The sequence below is a fragment of the Pinus tabuliformis genome, chromosome 8, assembly GCF_031772625.1.
Source record: "Pinus tabuliformis cultivar Carrire ecotype Pingquan chromosome 8, CPIR1, whole genome shotgun sequence".
NCBI lineage: Eukaryota > Viridiplantae > Streptophyta > Pinopsida > Pinales > Pinaceae > Pinus > Pinus tabuliformis.
This window is the reverse complement of record NC_142294.1, coordinates 1,283,523,556-1,283,543,014: the sequence shown is the minus strand read 5'-3', so window position 1 is coordinate 1,283,543,014 and position 19,459 is coordinate 1,283,523,556. Positions and strand designations below refer to the sequence as shown.

The window sequence follows — 19,459 nt, the reverse complement described above, 5'->3', positions numbered from 1 at the left end:
TGAATCTACTGTAGATAGACGTCCTCTTTGATATCCATGTTTATCTCCATTCAGGGGCTAGGATGTCACTAGGGCATCTAGAGAATAGCTAAAAGGAGGGAGGCACTCTTTGAAGAACTGAAGACGCCTTTAAAAAAACAGCACATTCGCTAGACAAAGGGGCCTGTGGAGGCAATCTACAAAAGGCAAAGGGCCAGATAGGAGTTTCCCGTGAAGAAAGAAGACAAGTCCAAAAATGCTCTCAAGGAAAAAGGGATGAATGCCAAACTGTTTGTACAATGGGTTATGGAACTGTTTGTTTATGCTAAATCATACACTGTAGCATGAGGAATTGGACTGTCTCAGCCTGCGCGCAGTCAGGTGGTAACGAGGTAGGCCCCAAGATTTCAACACCATATAGTACTATAGGTCTGTTAATTGTGTCAAAAAATGCATCTCAGAAGAGATGTCCTGAAAATGCATATGGAAGTATTGTCGGTCAAGCATGGAGAGAGACCTATAACCCTTTCTAAGTTTGGGTTGAAAGACATGCCTTAAGCTAAACCTAAGGGCTATGGATCAGATCCCATATATGTATAAGCAATGGTAATCTCCACCTCGCTTCCTTTGAAGAAGAAGTGGAAGTTTGTTAGGGTGCTCTTGGATATTTAAATCACAACCTCAGTTTCACTAAGGTTCACCACCATCATTCTATGACCATCACATTGGCAGGGGCATCAAGCTATCTCTGAATGTCCCTAGGGGAGGAGGCTAAAAGGATCAGATCCTCTGCAAATAAGAATAAGGTAAACAAAACATGGTGTAAAACGTAAACATCTCCCTTGTGGAAGTACTCGCTCGGTTATGCTCTAATCCATTAATGTATATCCCATGGAATTTCATGAAAGCAACTACTCCGCTCAGATTTATCAGGTGCACTGTTCACCGCCTGTTGAATACTCATAGAGGATTCATCCTTGGACACAGTCACATCGGGAACCAATTTATCAACCTCTAATACATCCCAAATTTGATTATAATGATGGTAATAATCTGCAGTACTAGAGGAATTGGATGATCTCTCTGTTTTTGGAGGCCTCCATAGGACCATATTCTGTCCAAGAAAGGCACAGTTGTAGAAGGCAGAGTGATCGCTATCTACTCTTAGGGCTACCGCTTGTTGACTACCTGGCCCTGCTGCATTTTCGAATGTTATATCCCGTGCTAAGAAGCCATCAGCATTTACAGCTGCAATTGTGAAAACAAATAAATTAGCAATCCTCAACATCTAAAACAAGATTTAGTGGGATCGAGGAATATGGATTGATTGAATTTTCCTTTGATAAGAGTTCAAAACCAAAGAACCATGGTAATTGTAAGTATTAAACTCCGTCTTTGTTTAGAAATAGCATACACATATTTATCTAGTTATCAGAATAAACAGAGATCCGATTTTAGCATATGCCCATTGAAATTTCTCAAACTTACAAACCCCAATGCATGTTGAAAGACATTACACCTATCATATGAAAGGGTTCCAAATATCTTATTCTTAAAATGTAAAACGATAATTAATTTTTTTGCTGCTTTAATAAGATGAAAGAAGTGCAGAATCTGCAAAAATAAATGTTATTGCTCTCTTCTTTTCAGCAACCTACAATCTGAAGAAAAGCATTATTGCTTCCCTTGCAAATGATGGATTGCATTCCAAGCACTGCTGGATTTTGATTGTTTCCTTCTCCTCTCATTTGTATTTTGTTGATGCTTTCTAGATCAGCATTCCTTTGCAAGGGAATTAATCTGGGTTGAACTCAAGTAGAAAATTTCTCTCTCATTAATTGGATGGTCATTTTCACAATTAATTGTCTCCAAAGAAGTCTTGTCAGCCAAATCTCTACCTTTCCTCAGGCTTTTAAGTTTAACCAGCATGCAGGCCCTCAGTGTTGTGGTTTGGCATTTTTATCCAGTAGTTCTTAGCAACATGGCAGAAAGGCCACACTTTATGTCCATGTAGAAGGAATTGGAAGCAATGGTAGTGGATTCCTTGGCCACAGAATTGAACAAGCGTTTAAAGCCCTTTGGGTTCTGCAAGAAGACCCATAAAAATCTGCAAATGTATCAAAGAGAATTGCTTCCTAGATCATACTTGTACAATAAGTGATCATAGTAGAAGGTCATTTGATTGTGAAACTGTTGTGGGATTCAATCCAAGTGACCTGAATTTACTGTAGATAGACGTCCTCTTTGATATCCATGTTTATCTCCATTCAGGGGCTAGGATGTCACTAGGGCATCTAGAGAATAGCTAAAAGGAGGGAGGCACTCTTTGAAGAACTGAAGACGCCTTTAAAAAAACAGCACATTCGCTAGACAAAGGGGCCTGTGGAGGCAATCTACAAAAGGCAAAGGGCCAGATAGGAGTTTCCCGTGAAGAAAGAAGACAAGTCCAAAAATGCTCTCAAACTGTTTGTACAATGGGTTATGGAACTGTTTGTTTATGCTAAATCATACACTGTAGCATGAGGAATTGGACTGTCTCAGCCTGCGCGCAGTCAGGTGGTAACGAGGTAGGCCCCAAGATTTCAACACCATATAGTACTATAGGTCTGTTAATTGTGTCAAAAAATGCATCTCAGAAGAGATGTCCTGAAAATGCATATGGAAGTATTGTCGGTCAAGCATGGAGAGAGACCTATAACCCTTTCTAAGTTTGGGTTGAAAGACATGCCTTAAGCTAAACCTAAGGGCTATGGATCAGATCCCATAGATGTATAAGCAATGGTAATCTCCACCTCGCTTCCTTTGAAGAAGAAGTGGAAGTTTGTTAGGGTGCTCTTGGATATTTAAATCACAACCTCAGTTTCACTAAGGTTCACCACCATCATTCTATGACCATCACATTGGCAGGGGCATCAAGCTATCTCTGAATGTCCCTAGGGGAGGAGGCTAAAAGGATCAGATCCTCTGCAAATAAGAATAAGGTAAACAAAACATGGTGTAAAACGTAAACATCTCCCTTGTGGAAGTACTCGCTCGGTTATGCTCTAACCCATTAATGTATATCCCATGGAATTTCATGAAAGCAACTATGAGACACTCAAAGATGCCAATTTCACGTAGTCTCCAGAACGATAATTCCCTTGGAACAGAGTCCAAAAGCCTTCTGAAAATCCACAAAGCAACAGGACTTTAGATGAGGGACGTCAGCTTCCTTGATAATAGCACACAGGCTAAAAATGTGGTCACTAGTTTCATAATCTCTTCTAAGACTTGGTTGCCCCATAGCTTTGAATTTGTTCCTCTCTATATGTTGAGAAAGCCACACGTTCACGCCCATAACATAGAGTTCGACAAAGGCACGCCCAATCATAATATTCTTGTAATTATTTCTATCAGAAATATCCTTCAATTGGAAGATGGGGTGGATGATATTTTGAGACCATGAAGAGGGAAAGCCAATGCAAATTCAACTTGCAGACCTTACTCATCTACTTCTTTGCTGGTGCTCAAGATCCTAACAGCTCTTTTAATGTCTCTTGGGGTGAATTAGTAACAAAAGGTGAGAGAGGAGAGAATATGGACTAAGGTTGACCCGAAAAATCACAGAGGGATGTGGTCCGCAAGAACCATGTGTAATGATCAAAACATGTTGGAAGAGCAGATTTTCCAATTTCAATTCAAGGCATCTCAAATCTGCCAGGAACCACACCATGATCAAACACAATAACAAAACCAAACTCAGGCAAAGAAATAAATTCCAACTTAATATGAAGAGGAAGAGGAACAATGATGAGCATTACCAACAGTTGCAGAGCCATATGTACTTGGAACACCAGGCAGGGATGGCACACGCATAGACCCCGTGATCACAGTCTTCCCCATGCCATCACCCACAAACATAAGATTAGTTTTACTGGGAGGAACCCTAACAATCTCCTTATACACCCCAGCCTTTATATGTATCACGAATCTCCGCTCAGATTTATCCGGTGCACTGTTCACCGCCTGTTGAATACTCATAGAGGATTTATCCTTGGACACAGTCACATCGGGAACCAATTTATCAACCTCTAATACATCCCAAATTTGATTATAATGATGGTAATAATCTGCAGTACTAGAGGAATTTGCACCGAAGATTGGAAGGGAGGGCAGTATTTTTCCTGGAAGCTAATGCTGTTACTTGTGATCCAGATGGCCCAGATTGCTAGGAAGGGGAGATCTCTGCCACATTTTTTAACCCCTTCTCTAACCCCTTCTCTGTATGCCATCGCTGTAAATTGTTTCTTTACTGTATTACTTTTTTGTGTTGAATTTAATGGATTGTAGATTTTAAAAATATTTTGGTATGACAGAAACAGAGTTAATTATTTAACCTTGTTCCTCTCCATCATATTATAAAATATTCCTACAATCTACCATCAAAATAAAAAAAAGCCACTGTAAACCACCAAAAACCAATTTACCAATTTTTTTTTTCTAATCGACCTGATTTGAATGCTGATACTTGATGAAGAGATGCTCATTCGTTTATTCACTGGTTCGGCATAAAAGGCAGATGCCCGGACATTCCTTCTCTCCTTTTAGATTTAAAAGGTCAAGATCATATGTAGTATTCAGGGAATTTCACCTGAGATGTATAATGAAGAAGAAATTATGCTTAAAACTGTGACGAAGCTGCATGGTATTCCTCAAAATTCCATCTTCGCTGCTTCTGCATGGTATTCCCCAAAATTTCATCTTCAATAAGCATCTTCATATTAAATTCCCTGAATACATATAGATATGATCTGACCTTAAAACAAAGTTCGTATTGCAACTGCAGAATTTCAGTCAAGCAAATCTTCATATGAAACTCCCAGGAAGAGATAGCAAATCTTCATATGAAACTCCCAGGAAGAGATATACATATGATCTGACCTTAAGTTTGTATTTCAAATGAGTATGAGATACTGAAAACAAAACAATTATTCAACCTTCATCCATGTACAGTTCCATCCATCAAGACTCCTGAGAGTCCAATTTGAAGTGACATGCTAATTATGATAAACAGAAAATTATCCACAATCCATACATATACAATAAATTAATCATGGCTCTGTCAATCCCCTGTTTATTTCCTCAACAAATTTCTCCATGTTATTGTAAGAAGATCCTCCTTGACACACTGCTCTCATTGACTCATCTCCCAACTCACCAATTCTCTTCCTCATCTGCCTCCCTTCCTCCCCATTCATCAATCTCCTTACCATGTCTTCCACATGTTCTCTCTTGACATCGTCATTCATTGCCATTCCAATCTTCCAGACTTCACTAACAAATCTCCTGTTAGTCGGTTGCTCAGCAATTAAGGGCCGCGATATCATACACACCAGCACAGATGCTCTCCAGCGTAGAGTTCCATCCACTATGAGTCAGAAAGCCCCCCACTGAAGGATGTGAAAGTACTTTCATCTGAGGAGCCCATTTCACCAAGAAACTTCTGTCTTTCACCTTCTCCAGAAAGTCAGCAAGCAGCACATCAGCCTGGCCATCAATGAAATCCGGACGAATAACCCACAGGAAGGGTTGCTTGCTCGCCTCCAGACCCCATGCGATCTCTAAGAGCTCCTCACGAGCCATGACACTTATACTCCCAAAACTAACATAAATAACTGAAGAGGGTTCCTGAGAGTCCAACCATTTTAGACAGCTTGTTTCTGCAGTCCACATGCTTGCAGAGATATCAGATATTGTATCATTTCCAGATTCTGTAAATAAACCTAATGGGCCTATCGTATACAAGGGGGGAAGTCTAGCCCTGAGTTCATCAATTACAAGACGGTCGAGGTCCTCAAAGGTATTAAGTAATATCAAATCAGCTTCCAGAGCAGCCTGCCCCTGACTCCTCGCAAAATCCGCCATGTTCGCGCGTAGCAAAGAAAAGGGCAGATCTTTGATGCGCAAATGGGGCATTCCAGGGATACGGGGGATTATTTGTTCCATGTATCCATTTGTTAAACTCATCTCAGCTGCATCACAGTACAATGCCATACCATATAGACCAAGTAAGCTAGTTAATGTATAGGGAATTGGTACCAGAAAACTGCGCAGTGCTAAGACCATAGAAGAAATTCCAATGATTTTTTACCTTTGAGAGGAATGTAACCTTTCTCAATTGGAAGTGGCGCGAAGAAATAAGTAGAGAAGCCACGAGCACTGTGTGTCCAGAATGATACTCTCGGAACTCCGAGCTTTCTCGCTGTTTTCTGTGGAAATGAAACTTGCCCATCGGAGACAATACATGTTACTGGAGGAACACCGTCTGGTTGTGAATGTTTCAACTCCTCAGCTCAGCAGCAATGCTTGTCTCCCCCGATGCAGCTAACGAATCTTCCAGTGGAGTAAATACACAGAGAAAAAATAAGAAGACCGCCAAGAACAGCGAGCCTGAAACCAAATCCAGAGCGAGGGCAAGCGTTGCTCTGCCAGGGCAAGCGTTTGATCTGAGGTACAAACCCTGCTGGCCGGATGAAACTATTCGATCAAACGCCCAAACCGTTTGGGCAACCCCGATCAACGGCTAAAATGGTTGCAATCGTCTAACATATAATCCTGTGGCTTACAAGATGACAGGTAGGCAGAGAGGGGAGTTGATCTCAGAGGGAAACGCCTTACGGCGTAATTAAGAAAATTTGAAGTGTTAAAAATATAGACCAAAAAAAATGTATATTCTGAATCAACACTTTTCAAAATAAGATGGTTATTTGTTACCTCTAAAAAGTGAGAACTTGATCAAGTTTCCATTTGATTAATAACTTTGTTCTATTCAACATATGTGAAAATATCAATTTCTTTGTTGTGAAAATATCAATTTTACAAAGAAATAAGCTCTATAGCATAGACTACATCTGGTTTACACTAAAAACATATATTATTAAATGAGAAATGGCAAAATAACTAACCGATATATGTAATAGATTAAAAAAAGAATGTTGATTTTTGGAGGAATGCAATGATATCGTCTTCCCTTTCCTTTGTATGTGGAGATTTGTTAGCTTTAGACACACATGGAATGAATGATCCTAACTTTATCCTCTTCTTGTATAGATCATATAAGATCTATATTGTCACCAAACAATTATTCATTGTAATCAAATTCTTTAAACATTTAGTTAAAATAATTTTCATTCATTCGAACTTCAAGTTTCATATATATGTTTATGAAAAAAAGGAAATTTATGTCTTTCTTAAGAAAAGACTATTTGTTTTTAAGATTTCTATGGTGAAAATCTCGAAAATGAGAATTCGAAATATTAATCACAATAGTCATTGTCATTTTTATGTTGACTATTCGTTTTTCAAGAAATTAAAATATATTTTTTTGTGTGTTGTATATGTGATTATATTGGCAACAATGAAATGTGTTTGGAATATTATTCTTGCCATAATATCATGATGTTAAATTATAATATACATTATTAACAAAACAACATCTTAGATTGTATATCAAGTGATTACCTTTATAGTGATTCAACAACGAGATTTAGATATTAGACTTTCATGAAACCCTCAACAATTATAGACTTTCAATGCTGAAAGAAAAAACATTTTCTCACACGCTCGTAAGTAATAGAAAGATAAAGTTTATTAAGGAATTTGTAACCAAATAAGGATGAATATACAATATATAATGATAGGATGGATTAGGTGAAATATATATGACACGGAAGAACAAGACAAATAAATTATTACAAGCATTTTTCTGACAGTAGTTACAAGTTACAAACACATAATTCATCCCATTACTTCAAGTTGGAATCACTCGAAATCGCTTATGGTTCTTTCTTTTCTAGCATCCACACCAAATGCTCGAATAACACCATCACGCAAGCCACTGAGAAGTTGTCTTTGAAACTCTCAACAATCAATACCCTCAATAATGGGTGATTCACACAATGGGCACTTAGGATAAACTATCTTACATCCCTTGCGCACTTCATCCAATTTGTGATTATCTATGTTGATGAGGCGAAATGACCTTCTTTCTGCAAATGTTGGTGCAATAACTTTAACCCAGTCATGAGCATCATCACAAAGTAGATCATAAATGGAAGTGAGATGACTATGTGAACGTCCCACCCTCGAGATTTTGATGTTGTAAATGCAAATGGCAGACTCAGCAAGGAAGGCGCTACTATGGATGTAGTCAAATGGTAATCAATTAACTATAATTAGATAATGGAAAATTTGTTAACTGTCAGGTTAATAACATATGGGTGATGATTTAATTAAACCAATTATAAGAAAGAATAATAAATTTCTTGTAGATTTTGAAAGACGCTGCTCTGTAACCTGAGGGCCTCGGCTCCTTCCGCGAGATCCGCACTCTGCGGGCTCTGAAGCCTGCGGCCCTGCCCGCGCTTGGCGGCACCTCTTCACTGCGGGCCTGTCTGTAGAAGAACAGATCCAGATCTGAGACAGCCAGCAGACTCTCTGGCTAGGGTTTGGCCGTTGCTGCGTGGCTGCCCCTGTGGCGGCCGGCATCTGATCAGATCTCATGGAGTCGCTGGGCCACCACATGGATCCGCCCCCTGATCCTGCCTTCGATGCTTTCAATCAACTCCTGGCCGGCTTGCCTCCGAAGAAAAGAAGTGATGCATCAAAATTTGTTAAGAAGCTCGATGAAATTCCAGAGATCTCTTTGCCTCCTGAGACCTCCATTCAAGTAGCACTGTCTCTGGCGGATCGTGGACTCATTGGCCAATTCACGGGACCTCTCCAAAAACCACTGAGCAATGGGTTAATAAGAACTGGACGCCTCTAATTAATCAAAGTGTGACCTCATACTTTCTAGGGCGAGGGTATTTTCTCTTTAAGTTTACCTCCAAAGAAGACAAAGACCCGATCTTCCGAAATGGGTCGTATTTCATGGGGCCTCAGGGACTCTATTTGAACAAATGGACCCCAGACTTTGATTTGGTTGTCGATGTTCCCAAAGTTGTTCCAGTATGGGTTCGTCTCCCAAATCTGCCAGTTCATTGCTGGAATTGGGATTCCTTGAAGCACATTGGCAATTCCCTCGGAAAATTCCTAGATCGGGCAAGCAACAAGGATCAGTACGATTGTGCCAGGATTTGTGTAGAGGTAGATCTAGAGGTGGGACTACCAGAGGCAACCAAAATCAAAGTCGGCAGCTGGTCCATGTGCAGATCTTGGATTATGAACAGCTGCCATTCAAATGCAGGAAATGTCATGTTTATGGGCATTTTGCCAGAAATTGTCCCATAAATGCAGAGCCAGAGAAAGGGAACGAAGAGGGTTGGAACCCAGTCAAGCGAGCAAGAGCCAATCACAAGGGGCAGAAACAGGGTGGATCCTCTGGCAAAGGCAATCCCCAGGTTAATGTCCAGCGTCCCCCTCCCAAAAAGATGCAAGAAAATAAATTTGACCTTCTAAGTCAGCCGGTAGAAGACACACTAGAGGTAGAAACCCAAAAACCAATCTCTCCAAATAAAGGCACTCCATCAACTTCCCCCAAAGAAGCTGAAAACCCCAAAGGCATGGCCTTAGAGGATGAGGAAGATGAGCAGGAAACTGATGAGTCAGAAGAAGAAGGAGAAATAGGAGAGTCCCAAACCTCGGTAAGAAGATCTACAAGAGGCCGTAAAACAGACAAAGAAAAAAGAGAGCAGCAGACCTACAAAGACAAGCTTCAGGGCAGCGAGCCAACTTTGGAAAAATTGCTAGCCTCAAAGCCCAAGATGTTGAAAAATCAGCCCCAAGGCTCCAAGGGAGCCCACCAGAAATATAAATAATGAAGGTCATCTCTTGGAATTGCAGAGGTATGGGGAGTAAAGTTAAGGAAGAAGCAATAAGAAGCTTAATAAGAACAGAAGCTCCAGACATACTTCTAGTCTAGGAGACCAAGCTGGAAGACAAAATCTTCCTGCAAGCAAGCAAAAATCTGTGATCCAAAAGTGAAGCAAGAGCAATCTCTGCTAGGGGTGCCTCGGGAGGGATTGGTACACTATGGAACTCCAATAAATATGCAGTCATCTTTGAAGCGAGCAACATTCACTGGTTGCTGCTAAAAATGCAGAATCTGGACACAAAGGAAACCTTCAACCTTTTCAATGTTTACTCTCTAGTTAATATCTGGGAGAAAAAGGATTGTTGGGACACTATAAGACAACAGGCAGACTTGACAAACCTGGAAAATACAATCATTGCTGGAGATCTCAACCTCACTCTTCATTCGACTGAAAAAAGGGGAGGAAGTGCAGTCTGAGATCCGGCAAGAGAATGGGCGGAGGATCTTTTGCAAGATTGGGACTTACTGGACATCAAGCCCTCATCCGGTAAGTTTTCTTGGTCTAATAAAAGAGTAGGTCCTGGACATATTGCTGCCAGGCTAGATAGATTTTTCATTCAAAGCTCTTTCCTGTTACTTGGATTAGAACCCAGAATGCACATCCTCACTAGCAGCGTCTCGGATCATAAGCCTGTAAAGTTAGAGCTCCTTGCCCATCTAGATCTGGGACCTATCCCCTTTCGGTTTAGTCCCCTTTGGGTTAAGGAGCCTCTTTTCATGCAAACAGTCAAAGATTGTTGGAGCCAGCCTGTCAAAGGTTCACCCTTCTTCATCTGGGAGGAAAAGCTCAGAAGGGTAAAAAGAGTTCTGAAACGCTGGGCCAAAACCCTGTCCAATCCTACAACAGAAAGGAAAGCCATCAAAGACTCTCTTGCCTCTCATCAAACCCACATGGAGAGCGCTATTGTTACAGAGGAGATGATAGATCAAGAAACTCAGCTACAACAGAGATATCATAAGGCCTGCTTAGCTGAAGAAGAATATTGGAGATTAAAGTCACAAAACCTTTGGCTCAAAGCAGGGGACAGGAACACGGGTTTCTTTCACAAGCAGGCCCAGGCCAGGAAATGCTTCAACACCATTTCTGAGATCAAGGAAGATAACGACATGCACAAGGAATTCGCAAACATTAAGAAAGCAGCCTTCTCTCATTTCCAAAACTTGTACAGTGATGATCAGGGGTCACTTCATCACCAAGAACTGCTAGACATCATCCCTCAAGCTATCTCTCCTTGTATGAACGGGATTCTAGAGGCCAAAATTACTAAAGAGGAAGTTAAAAAGGCTCTCTTTGACATGGACCCGGACAAGGCCCCGGGGCCAAATGGCTTCTCTGCCCGGTTCCTCCAAATCTGTTGGCCGATTGTTGAAAAGGACCCTCTTAAAATGATACAGAAGTCAAAAAATACTCAGAAAATAGGAGGCAGCACAAATTCCGCCTTCTTAGCCCTCATACCAAAGGAAAAAGGCGCCAATAACTCTAGCAGATTCCGCCCGATTTCATTATGCAACACTGGGTACAAATTAATCACCAAAGTCATTGCAAATAGACTGAAGCCCATACTGCCCAGAATAATTCCGAAAAATCAAGGAGGCTTCATCCAGGGAAGGCAGATCGTGGACAACTTCACACTCGTCCAAGAGGCAATACATTCAAGTCTTCTCCGAAAGGAACAAGGTATGGTGATCAAACTCGATTTAGCAAATGCATTTGATCGAGTAAATCATAGTTTTCTTTTAAAATTCATGTGCAAATTTGGTTTTGGAGCAAACTTCAAAAAATGGATCAGGGCATGCATCTTAGAGCCATGGATTGCCCCCCTTGTAAATGGAAGAGCCACTAAATTTTTCAAAGCCTCGAGAGGACTTAGGCAGGGGTGTCCCCTCTCCCCCCTGCTATTTGTCATCCAAGCCTCAGTACTCAGCTTCCTGCTAGATAAAAAGATGCAAGACCAAGAAATTAATGGGCTGTGTATAGCTAGAAGGATTAAAAACATAAACCATGCCTTATTCGCAGATGATACCCTTCTATTAGGCACTGCCTCTCTTTCCTCTGCCTCCAAATTTAAAGTTGTGCTGGACAAATTCAGTGAGGCCTCAGGCAGCATGGTAAATAAGAATAAATGTCATATCTTCAGTTGGAACACCACACCCAGAACTCTTTCTGCTATTTCAAGATGCTTGGGCTTTGCAGCCTCCTCTTCATGGACCTCATTCAAATATTTGGGCCTTCTTGTTTTCCATAAGAGACACTCAATCAAAGATTTGCTTCCTCAGCTTGAGAAATTCAAATCCAAAATTCAAGCATGGGGCTTTTCCTGGCTCAACGCTGTTGGCAAAGCGATCCTAATAAAATTCGTGCTCTTCAGTCTTCCACTGTTTCAATTTACTGGGCTTCTTGCTCCGGCATTTATATTAAAAAAGATCGAAGAATTCATGCGCAGATTCTTCTGGAAGGGCGGAAAACAGAATGAAATAAAATTCCCCTTATCAGCTGGGGAACCATTTCCAAGACTCTGCGAGAGGGTGGTCTAAACTTCAAGAATCTCAGTCAGCAAAATGTGGCTATGGCAGCCAAGATCGTCTGGAGGATCATCGCGCCCAAGCCAGGCTGGGCCCAACTGGCTCTCTGGAAAAAGTACTTCAGAGGCCCATGCACTCACTGCTTAGAAAACGTGACTCAGCTGCCAAATTCGTCCTTCCTTAAATTGTATGCTAAAGCGGCTTCCTTGATCAATGAGCGCTCCTTTTGGATCCCAAGAAATGGGAAAAAAATCAACATATGGGCTGATAGAATTATGAACAAGGATCCAATTAAAGACAGAGCCTCCTTAAAAGATTTGCGCTGCTGGATGAACAGAGAAGGATTGAGCTCGTTGTGGGACATTTCCCAATGGAGCGACTTCATATGGGCAGGTTGGAAAAGAATCGAAATTCCGGCTCAGTTGATAACCGTCCACCACCACCGCCTTTTAACAAAGCAAAATGTGTTACTACTAAGTGAGGATTTTGTCTTAATTCATACCTTAATTTTAAATATTTTGAAGGAGAGAGTGAGCATAATATATTTTAACATTGGTATAATGAGTTTCACATAAACATTAATAAAACAAAAAAAGCTCATAAAATATTATTATTATTTTCAAATGTTTAAATTATAATTATAAAATTATTATTCAAAATAAATAGATGTGTTTTAATGTTTATATTATTATTTAAAATGTAAAAATTAGAAAAAAAAGAAAAATGACTTAACCTTATATCTCTTTAATTATAATTAAAATGAAGTTTTAGAATAATGTAAGATTTAATTATAATGAAACTGAAGTTTTAGAATATGGCTTACATTAATAGTAAATATTGTATAGATGGAGAATAAATAATAAATTTAAATATTGTTTTTTTAATAAAATATGAAAAAGGATTTTAAAATAGATATGTTAAAAATATTTTGATATATATAGAAAATGATATTTTTAATATAATATAATTATATGAATATATTATTAATAAAATTTTGTATTAATAATCAATATAATATTTATATATAATATTAAAAAGCATATTATTGATACAATTACATTTTGGATATATTTAGTGATTAAGTTTATTTTTGATATATTTAGTGATTAAGTTTATATATATGTGAAATATTTCAATCATGTTTTAAATTTTTTTATACGCTGTGATATTATGCTTGAGGTTATGGTTTCAATTTTTTGTTATGTCAACATGGAAATATTGAAATATAATGTTATGATGAGATTTCATGATATGATAGTATGAGGATAATGATGCACATGTGGTTCTTATTTATTTAGTTGTTATGATAATGGTGTATGCTCATGATGGATCTAATATGCATAGGGATTATGATATTATGATATGAGGTCTTATTGACATGTGGTTAATTTATTATGTAATGTCTGATATATCTTTGATGATGATATGTTGATGTTATAACTTATGAGGGTATTTTATGATGTGAAGCATGTGGAAATTGCATGCAAAATTTATGACATGCATGAGCATGCAATTTGTTATGTTCAATATATATGTGAAATGTTTCAATCATGTTTTAAATTTTTTAATACGCTGTAGGAATGCTCTGCAACCTGCGAGATCCGCATTTCGCGTGATCTGAAGCCTGCGTGCGCGTCCGCTTTCCGCGCGTTCTGAACCTGCGAGAACATCCGTCGAGGACTCTGCTGCAGGCTGCGGCCGGCCTGGCTGGATCTGCTGGCTCTTCATGGAGGAGCTGACTCCCCCATAGGGGTCTCCCTCTCCTCCTTCGCCTTCCGCCGCTGAGGCCTTCAAAACCTTGCTGGCCTCTCTGCCCAAGAAGAAATGCATGGAAGCAGCAAAGTTTGTGAAAAAACTTGAAGATATCCCTGAGATCGCCCTTCCGCCAGAAGGACCAATCCAAGTAGCCTTGTCTCTGGCAGATCGTGCATTGGTTGGTCAGTTTATAGGACTTTGGCCTTCCCCGAAATCAATTGAGAATTGGGTCACCAGGAACTGGGCACCTTTGATTAAAAAAACAAGGTAACCTCTTACTTCCTCGGGAGAGGATATTTTCTTTTTGAATTTTCTACAAAAGAGGACAAAGATCTCATTTTCAGGAATGGCCCCTACTTCATGGGCCCTCAAGGTCTGTATTTAAATAAATGGATGCCAGACTTCGATTCGGCGATGGATGTGCCTACAGCGGTCGCAGTGTGGGTGAGACTCCCCAATCTTCTAGTTCACTGCTGGAACTGGGACTCTTTGAAGCACATAGGAAATACCCTTGGAAAATTTATAGACAAGGCCAACAGCAAAGATCAGTATGACTGTGCCAGAATCTGTGTGGAGGTAGATCTGGAGGTCGGACTACCGGAGGCCATCAAAATAGTTGTAGGTCCCTGGACTCATGTACAGAAACTGGATTATGAGCAGCTGTCGTTCAAATGCCGGAAGTGTCACGTCTACGGACACTTTACCAGAGACTGTCTGTCCAAAGCGGTGGAAGAAAAAGGGAAGGAAGATGGATGGAACCAGGCAAAGCACTCCAAAACTTCTCACAAGAAGAATGCAAATGTAAATGCTAAAGCTCCTCAAGCGGGTCCTGCTCAGAAACCATCCATGGAAAGCCAAGGGAATAAATTTGAGATCCTTGGATCTGAAATCATGACCACCTAGGAGACAGAAATCCCAAAGGAGGCATCTCCATCTAAAGCCTCCCCCTCCACCAAAAGTGTACCAAAGAGATCCAAAGGGAGGATATCAGAAGAGGAGGAGGAAACCCAAGAGTTCGAGGAATCGGAGGAAGAAGGGGAAATAGGTGAATCCCAGTCTTCTCCTAGAAGATCTACAAGAGGACACAAGTCTGCAAAGGAAAAAAGAGAACAAGAAACTTATAAGGACAAGCTTCAGGGCAGCCAGCCCATGTTGGAGAAACTCCTATCAAAAACCCCAAAGATGACGAGGATTCAATCCCAAGGCTCCAAGGGAGCTCATCAAGGCAAAAATAAATGATGAAGATAGTCTCCTGGAATTGTAGGGGAATGGGCACCACAGCGAAGGAAGAAGCAATGAGTAGTTTAATAAGATTGGAAGCCCCGGATATCCTTCTCATCCAGGAGACTAAATTGGAGGACACGGCTTTCCTCCAAGCAAGCAGAAAATTTTGGAATAAAAGTGGAGCGCATGCAATTTCTGCCCGTGGAGCATCAGGAGGACTTGGGTCGCTCTGGAACACAAATAAGTTTTCATTAATCTCTGAGTCCCTGAATACCCATTGGATTTTTTTTTAAATGCAGCATTTAGAATCCAAGGAGATTATTTGTCTATTCAATGTGTATGCTCCTAACAATGCAGGTGAGAAAAAAACTGCTGGGACTCCATCAAAAGTCTGGCAGATCTAGAGAATCTGGAAAACATAATCATCGCTGGAGATCTAAATCTCACCCTCCTCTCAACAGAAAAAAGAGGAGGTAGCATAGTCAGAGATCCGGCAAGAGAATGGGCGGAAGATCTCATGCAAGACTCGGACCTGCTAGATATAAAGCCGGTTACTGGCACATTCACATGGTCAAATACGAGAGTTGGATTGGGTCACATAGCGACAAGACTTGATAGATTTTTTGTTCAAAGTTCCTTCCTGCTTCTTGGGTTAAAGACTAGAATGCGTATTCTCCATAGTAGTGTATCATATCACAAGCCCATTAGCTTAGAGCTGTTGACTGCTAAGGATCTGGGGCCTATCCCTTTCAAATTTAGCTCTCTATGGACTAAAGAGACAAACTTCATGCAAAAGGTTAGAGATTGTTGGAAAGATCCAGTCAAGGGTTCCCCTTTTTTTGTTTGGGAGGAAAAACTTCGAAGAGTAAAATCTATTCTGAAAGGCTGGGTTAAGACCTTGCCCAATCCCGTTGTTGACAAAAAAAAAAAAAATCCAAAGCGAACTAGAAAAGCAGCTCCTCCACCTAGAAGCTGCCAAAATCACCAAAGAAGAGTTGGACAAGGAATCTCAGTTACAGCAAAAATTCCATAAGGCTTGTCTGGCAGAAGAAGAATTCTTGAGGCTCAAGTCAAGGAATCTATGGCTCAAAGTTTGCGATCGAAACTCTTCATTTTTCCACAAGCAAGCTCAAGCCAGGAAATGCTGTAATTCTATCTCTGAAATTAAAAAAGAAAACTGCACCTTAAAGGACTTTGCCAGCTCCAAAAAGGCAGCTTCAAATCACTTTGAGAAGATGTATAGTGAAGACATGGAGACTAGCCAAAACGACAATCTGCTAGATGTTGTTCCCAACCTCATCACATCTAAAATGAACTAGGCCCTTGAAGGAAAAATCACCATAAATGAAGTTAGGGAAGCCCTCTTTGCAATGGAACCCGACAAAGCCCCGGGACCGGATGGTTTCACGCCCAGATTTCTTCAGACCTGTTGGCAGATAGTTGAGAAGGAGCTCTTTAAAATGATCCAGAAGTCTCAAGAGTGTCAGGAAATTGGAGGCTGCAGAAACTCAACTTTTCTGGCTCTCATCCCTAAATAAAAAGGTGCAAACTCATTTAATAGATTCCGCCCTATATCCTTATGTAACATTGGATATAAAGTGATTACCAAGGTAATAGCAAACAGGTTGAAGAAAATTCTCCCCAAAATCATCCCAGAGAATCAAGGTGGATTTATACATGGCAGACAGCTAGTAGATAATTTCATCCTGGTCCAAGAGGCGATTCATTCCAGCCTTCATCGAAAAGAAAAAGGTATGGTCATTAAACTAGATCTAGCTAATGCATTTGACCGTGTAAGACATAGATTTTTGTTTGTTGTTTTGCACAAGCTTGGATTTGGTCAAAATTTTATCAAGTGGATCAGAGCCTGTATTTCGGAACCCTGGATTGCGCCTTTAGTGAATGGCAGGGCTGCTGACTTCTTCAAAGCTTCTAGAGGGCCGAGGCAGGGGTGCCCCCTCTCACCCCTCCTCTTTGTGCTGCAGGCCTCTGTCCTCAGCTTCTATTTAAACAAGAAGCAACAAGACCAAGATATAGCTGGCCTGTGCATAGCAAGAGGGGTTAAGAGCATCAACCATGCCCTCTTCGCAAATGATACCTTGTTGCTGGGGGCTGCAACTCAACACTCTGCAATCAAATTTAAAGAAGTGCTGGAAGACTACTGTAAAGTATCGGGTAGTGAACTAAACAAGGGTAAATGTCATATATACTGCTGGAATATCTCAGCTGCTTCTGCAAGTTCCATAGCCAGATGTCTAGGCTTTGCAGCTTCAGCATCTTGGACCTCCTTTAAATACCTTGGGCTGCCCATCTTTCATAAGAGGGCTTTGAGCAAGGATTGGCATCCCCAGATAGAAAAATTCAAAACAAAAATGCAGGCCTGGGGATCCTCCTGGCTCAACATTGCTGGAAAATCAGTGCTCATCAAATCCGTGCTTAGCAGCCTACCACTATTTCAATTCTCTGTTCTTTTGGCGCCTGTGGGAATCATTAAGAAGATGGAGGAGCTAATCAGGAAATTTCTCTGGAAAGGAGGCAAACATAATGAGAAGAGAATTTCTCTGGTTAATTGGGAAATAGTCTCCAGACCGCTACAGGAGGGAGGATTAAACTTCAAAAATCTAAGTATACAAAATTTAGCAATGGGAGCCAAACTGATTTGGAAAATCATAGCTCCAAATCCAGGATGGGTTCAACTAGCGCTGTGGAGGAAATATTTCAGAGGACAGAGACTTCGGCGCCTAGAGCAGCCAAAAAACCAAAACAGAACCCCCTTCAGCGCTCTAATTATTAAAACTGGCCCGCTAATAAGAAACAACGCCTACTGGATACCAGGAAATGGCAAAAACATCAGGTTATGGGAGGATAGCATCATGAACAGGCCTCCGCTGGTGGACTCGAATCTCAGGATCGAGCTTAAGGCATGGATGGATGAAATAAATATAAAAACGCTCTGGGACATATCGAATTGGTGTGGAGACAACTGGTCTGGCTGGAAACAGATCACAGTCCCACCTGCGTTGCAATCAGATTATGCTACGCTGTTAAAGATGCTGCATGGGATGGCTCCGTTGCACGCAAGAAGAAAAGACACGAGAGGCTGGGGACCGAAGTAGATCAGCTATATGGTGGCTCAGGGCTATGCCAAATACATGGAGAGACCCCACGTGCCTCCTAATCTGGCGCCCTGGGTTGGTATTTGGAACTTCCCTACCATTCCAAAAATTGATCACTTCTGCTGGCTGCTATGCCATCAAAAAATTCTAACAGATGACAGGCTAGAGAAAAGGGGCATTCTAGGACCATCAAGATGCACATTATGCAAGGAAAGTTCGGAATCCGCTCTTCATCTCTCGCTGGAGTGCAAATACACAGGTCTAATCTGGCACGAGCTCCTTAGACCATCGAATTTTATGCCCACCTTCCCCCACTCTGTCCTGGACCTATTTGCTGGGTGGATGGCCAGGTATCCAGACCCAAGTCCAAAAAACAAGATAGTTAAAGCAGCATGGACTGCTCTTCCCAAATTCATTAGTTGGAAAATATGGTTGGAAAGGAACAGAAGGATTTTCAGAAATAAGGAACAGAACTTCATACTAGTAGCAAATACAGTGAAAGGTCAGTTAAATGAGTGGCTAAGAGACAAAAGCGATGACACAAATCTAAGCCAACAGGATATTGAGTTTGGAGCAGCCCTCAACCTCAATTCCAAAAATCGAAAACCTCACCTATATGTCTCAAAGATTGGAAAATCAGGAAAAACAAAGAAGAATTTCAATCTTGGTTGTCCAAACAAACACTCCCCTCTCTTTTCTTTGACGGGGCAGCCAAGGGAAATCCAAGAATGGTTGGAGCAGGAGGGCTCATTATAAATCCAGAAGAAGCATCTATACACAGTTTTGCATGGGGACTGGGCCACTCCTCAAGCATACAAGCTGAAGCCATGGCCCTGTTTCAAGGGATCAAACTGCTTAAAGAACTGGGACACATGGAAGCAGTTGTTTTCGGCGATTCCTAGGTCATCATCAAAGCAATGGTGGCCAACACAAATCCAGCAGATCTTCGACTTGCAAGGACAATTACAAGAATTAAAGGCATGACAAAGCTCCTAAACTTGAAATTCTT

The 19,459-nt window shown here is 40.9% G+C and overlaps 1 protein-coding gene and 1 pseudogene across 2 annotated transcripts; both read right to left on the bottom strand.

Moving 5' to 3' along the window:
• Nucleotides 1-588: 588 nt before the first annotated feature.
• Nucleotides 589-4,915, bottom strand: LOC149240099 (putative pectinesterase/pectinesterase inhibitor 51). Its single transcript, XM_089373633.1, has 2 exons — nt 3,780-4,915; nt 589-1,227 (listed from the first exon to the last, which is right to left on the bottom strand). The coding sequence occupies exons 1-2, from the start codon at nt 3,997-3,999 to the stop codon at nt 857-859; spliced, it is 591 nt and encodes a 196-aa protein (XP_089229759.1). The 5' UTR covers nt 4,000-4,915; the 3' UTR covers nt 589-856.
• A 150-nt stretch (nt 4,916-5,065) lies between these two features.
• On the bottom strand, nt 5,066-6,632 carry LOC149240098 (7-deoxyloganetin glucosyltransferase pseudogene; annotated as a pseudogene). Its single transcript, XR_016246480.1, has 2 exons — nt 6,110-6,632; nt 5,066-5,990 (listed from the first exon to the last, which is right to left on the bottom strand). The product of XR_016246480.1 is annotated as a 7-deoxyloganetin glucosyltransferase pseudogene (transcript).
• Nucleotides 6,633-19,459: the final 12,827 nt, after the last annotated feature.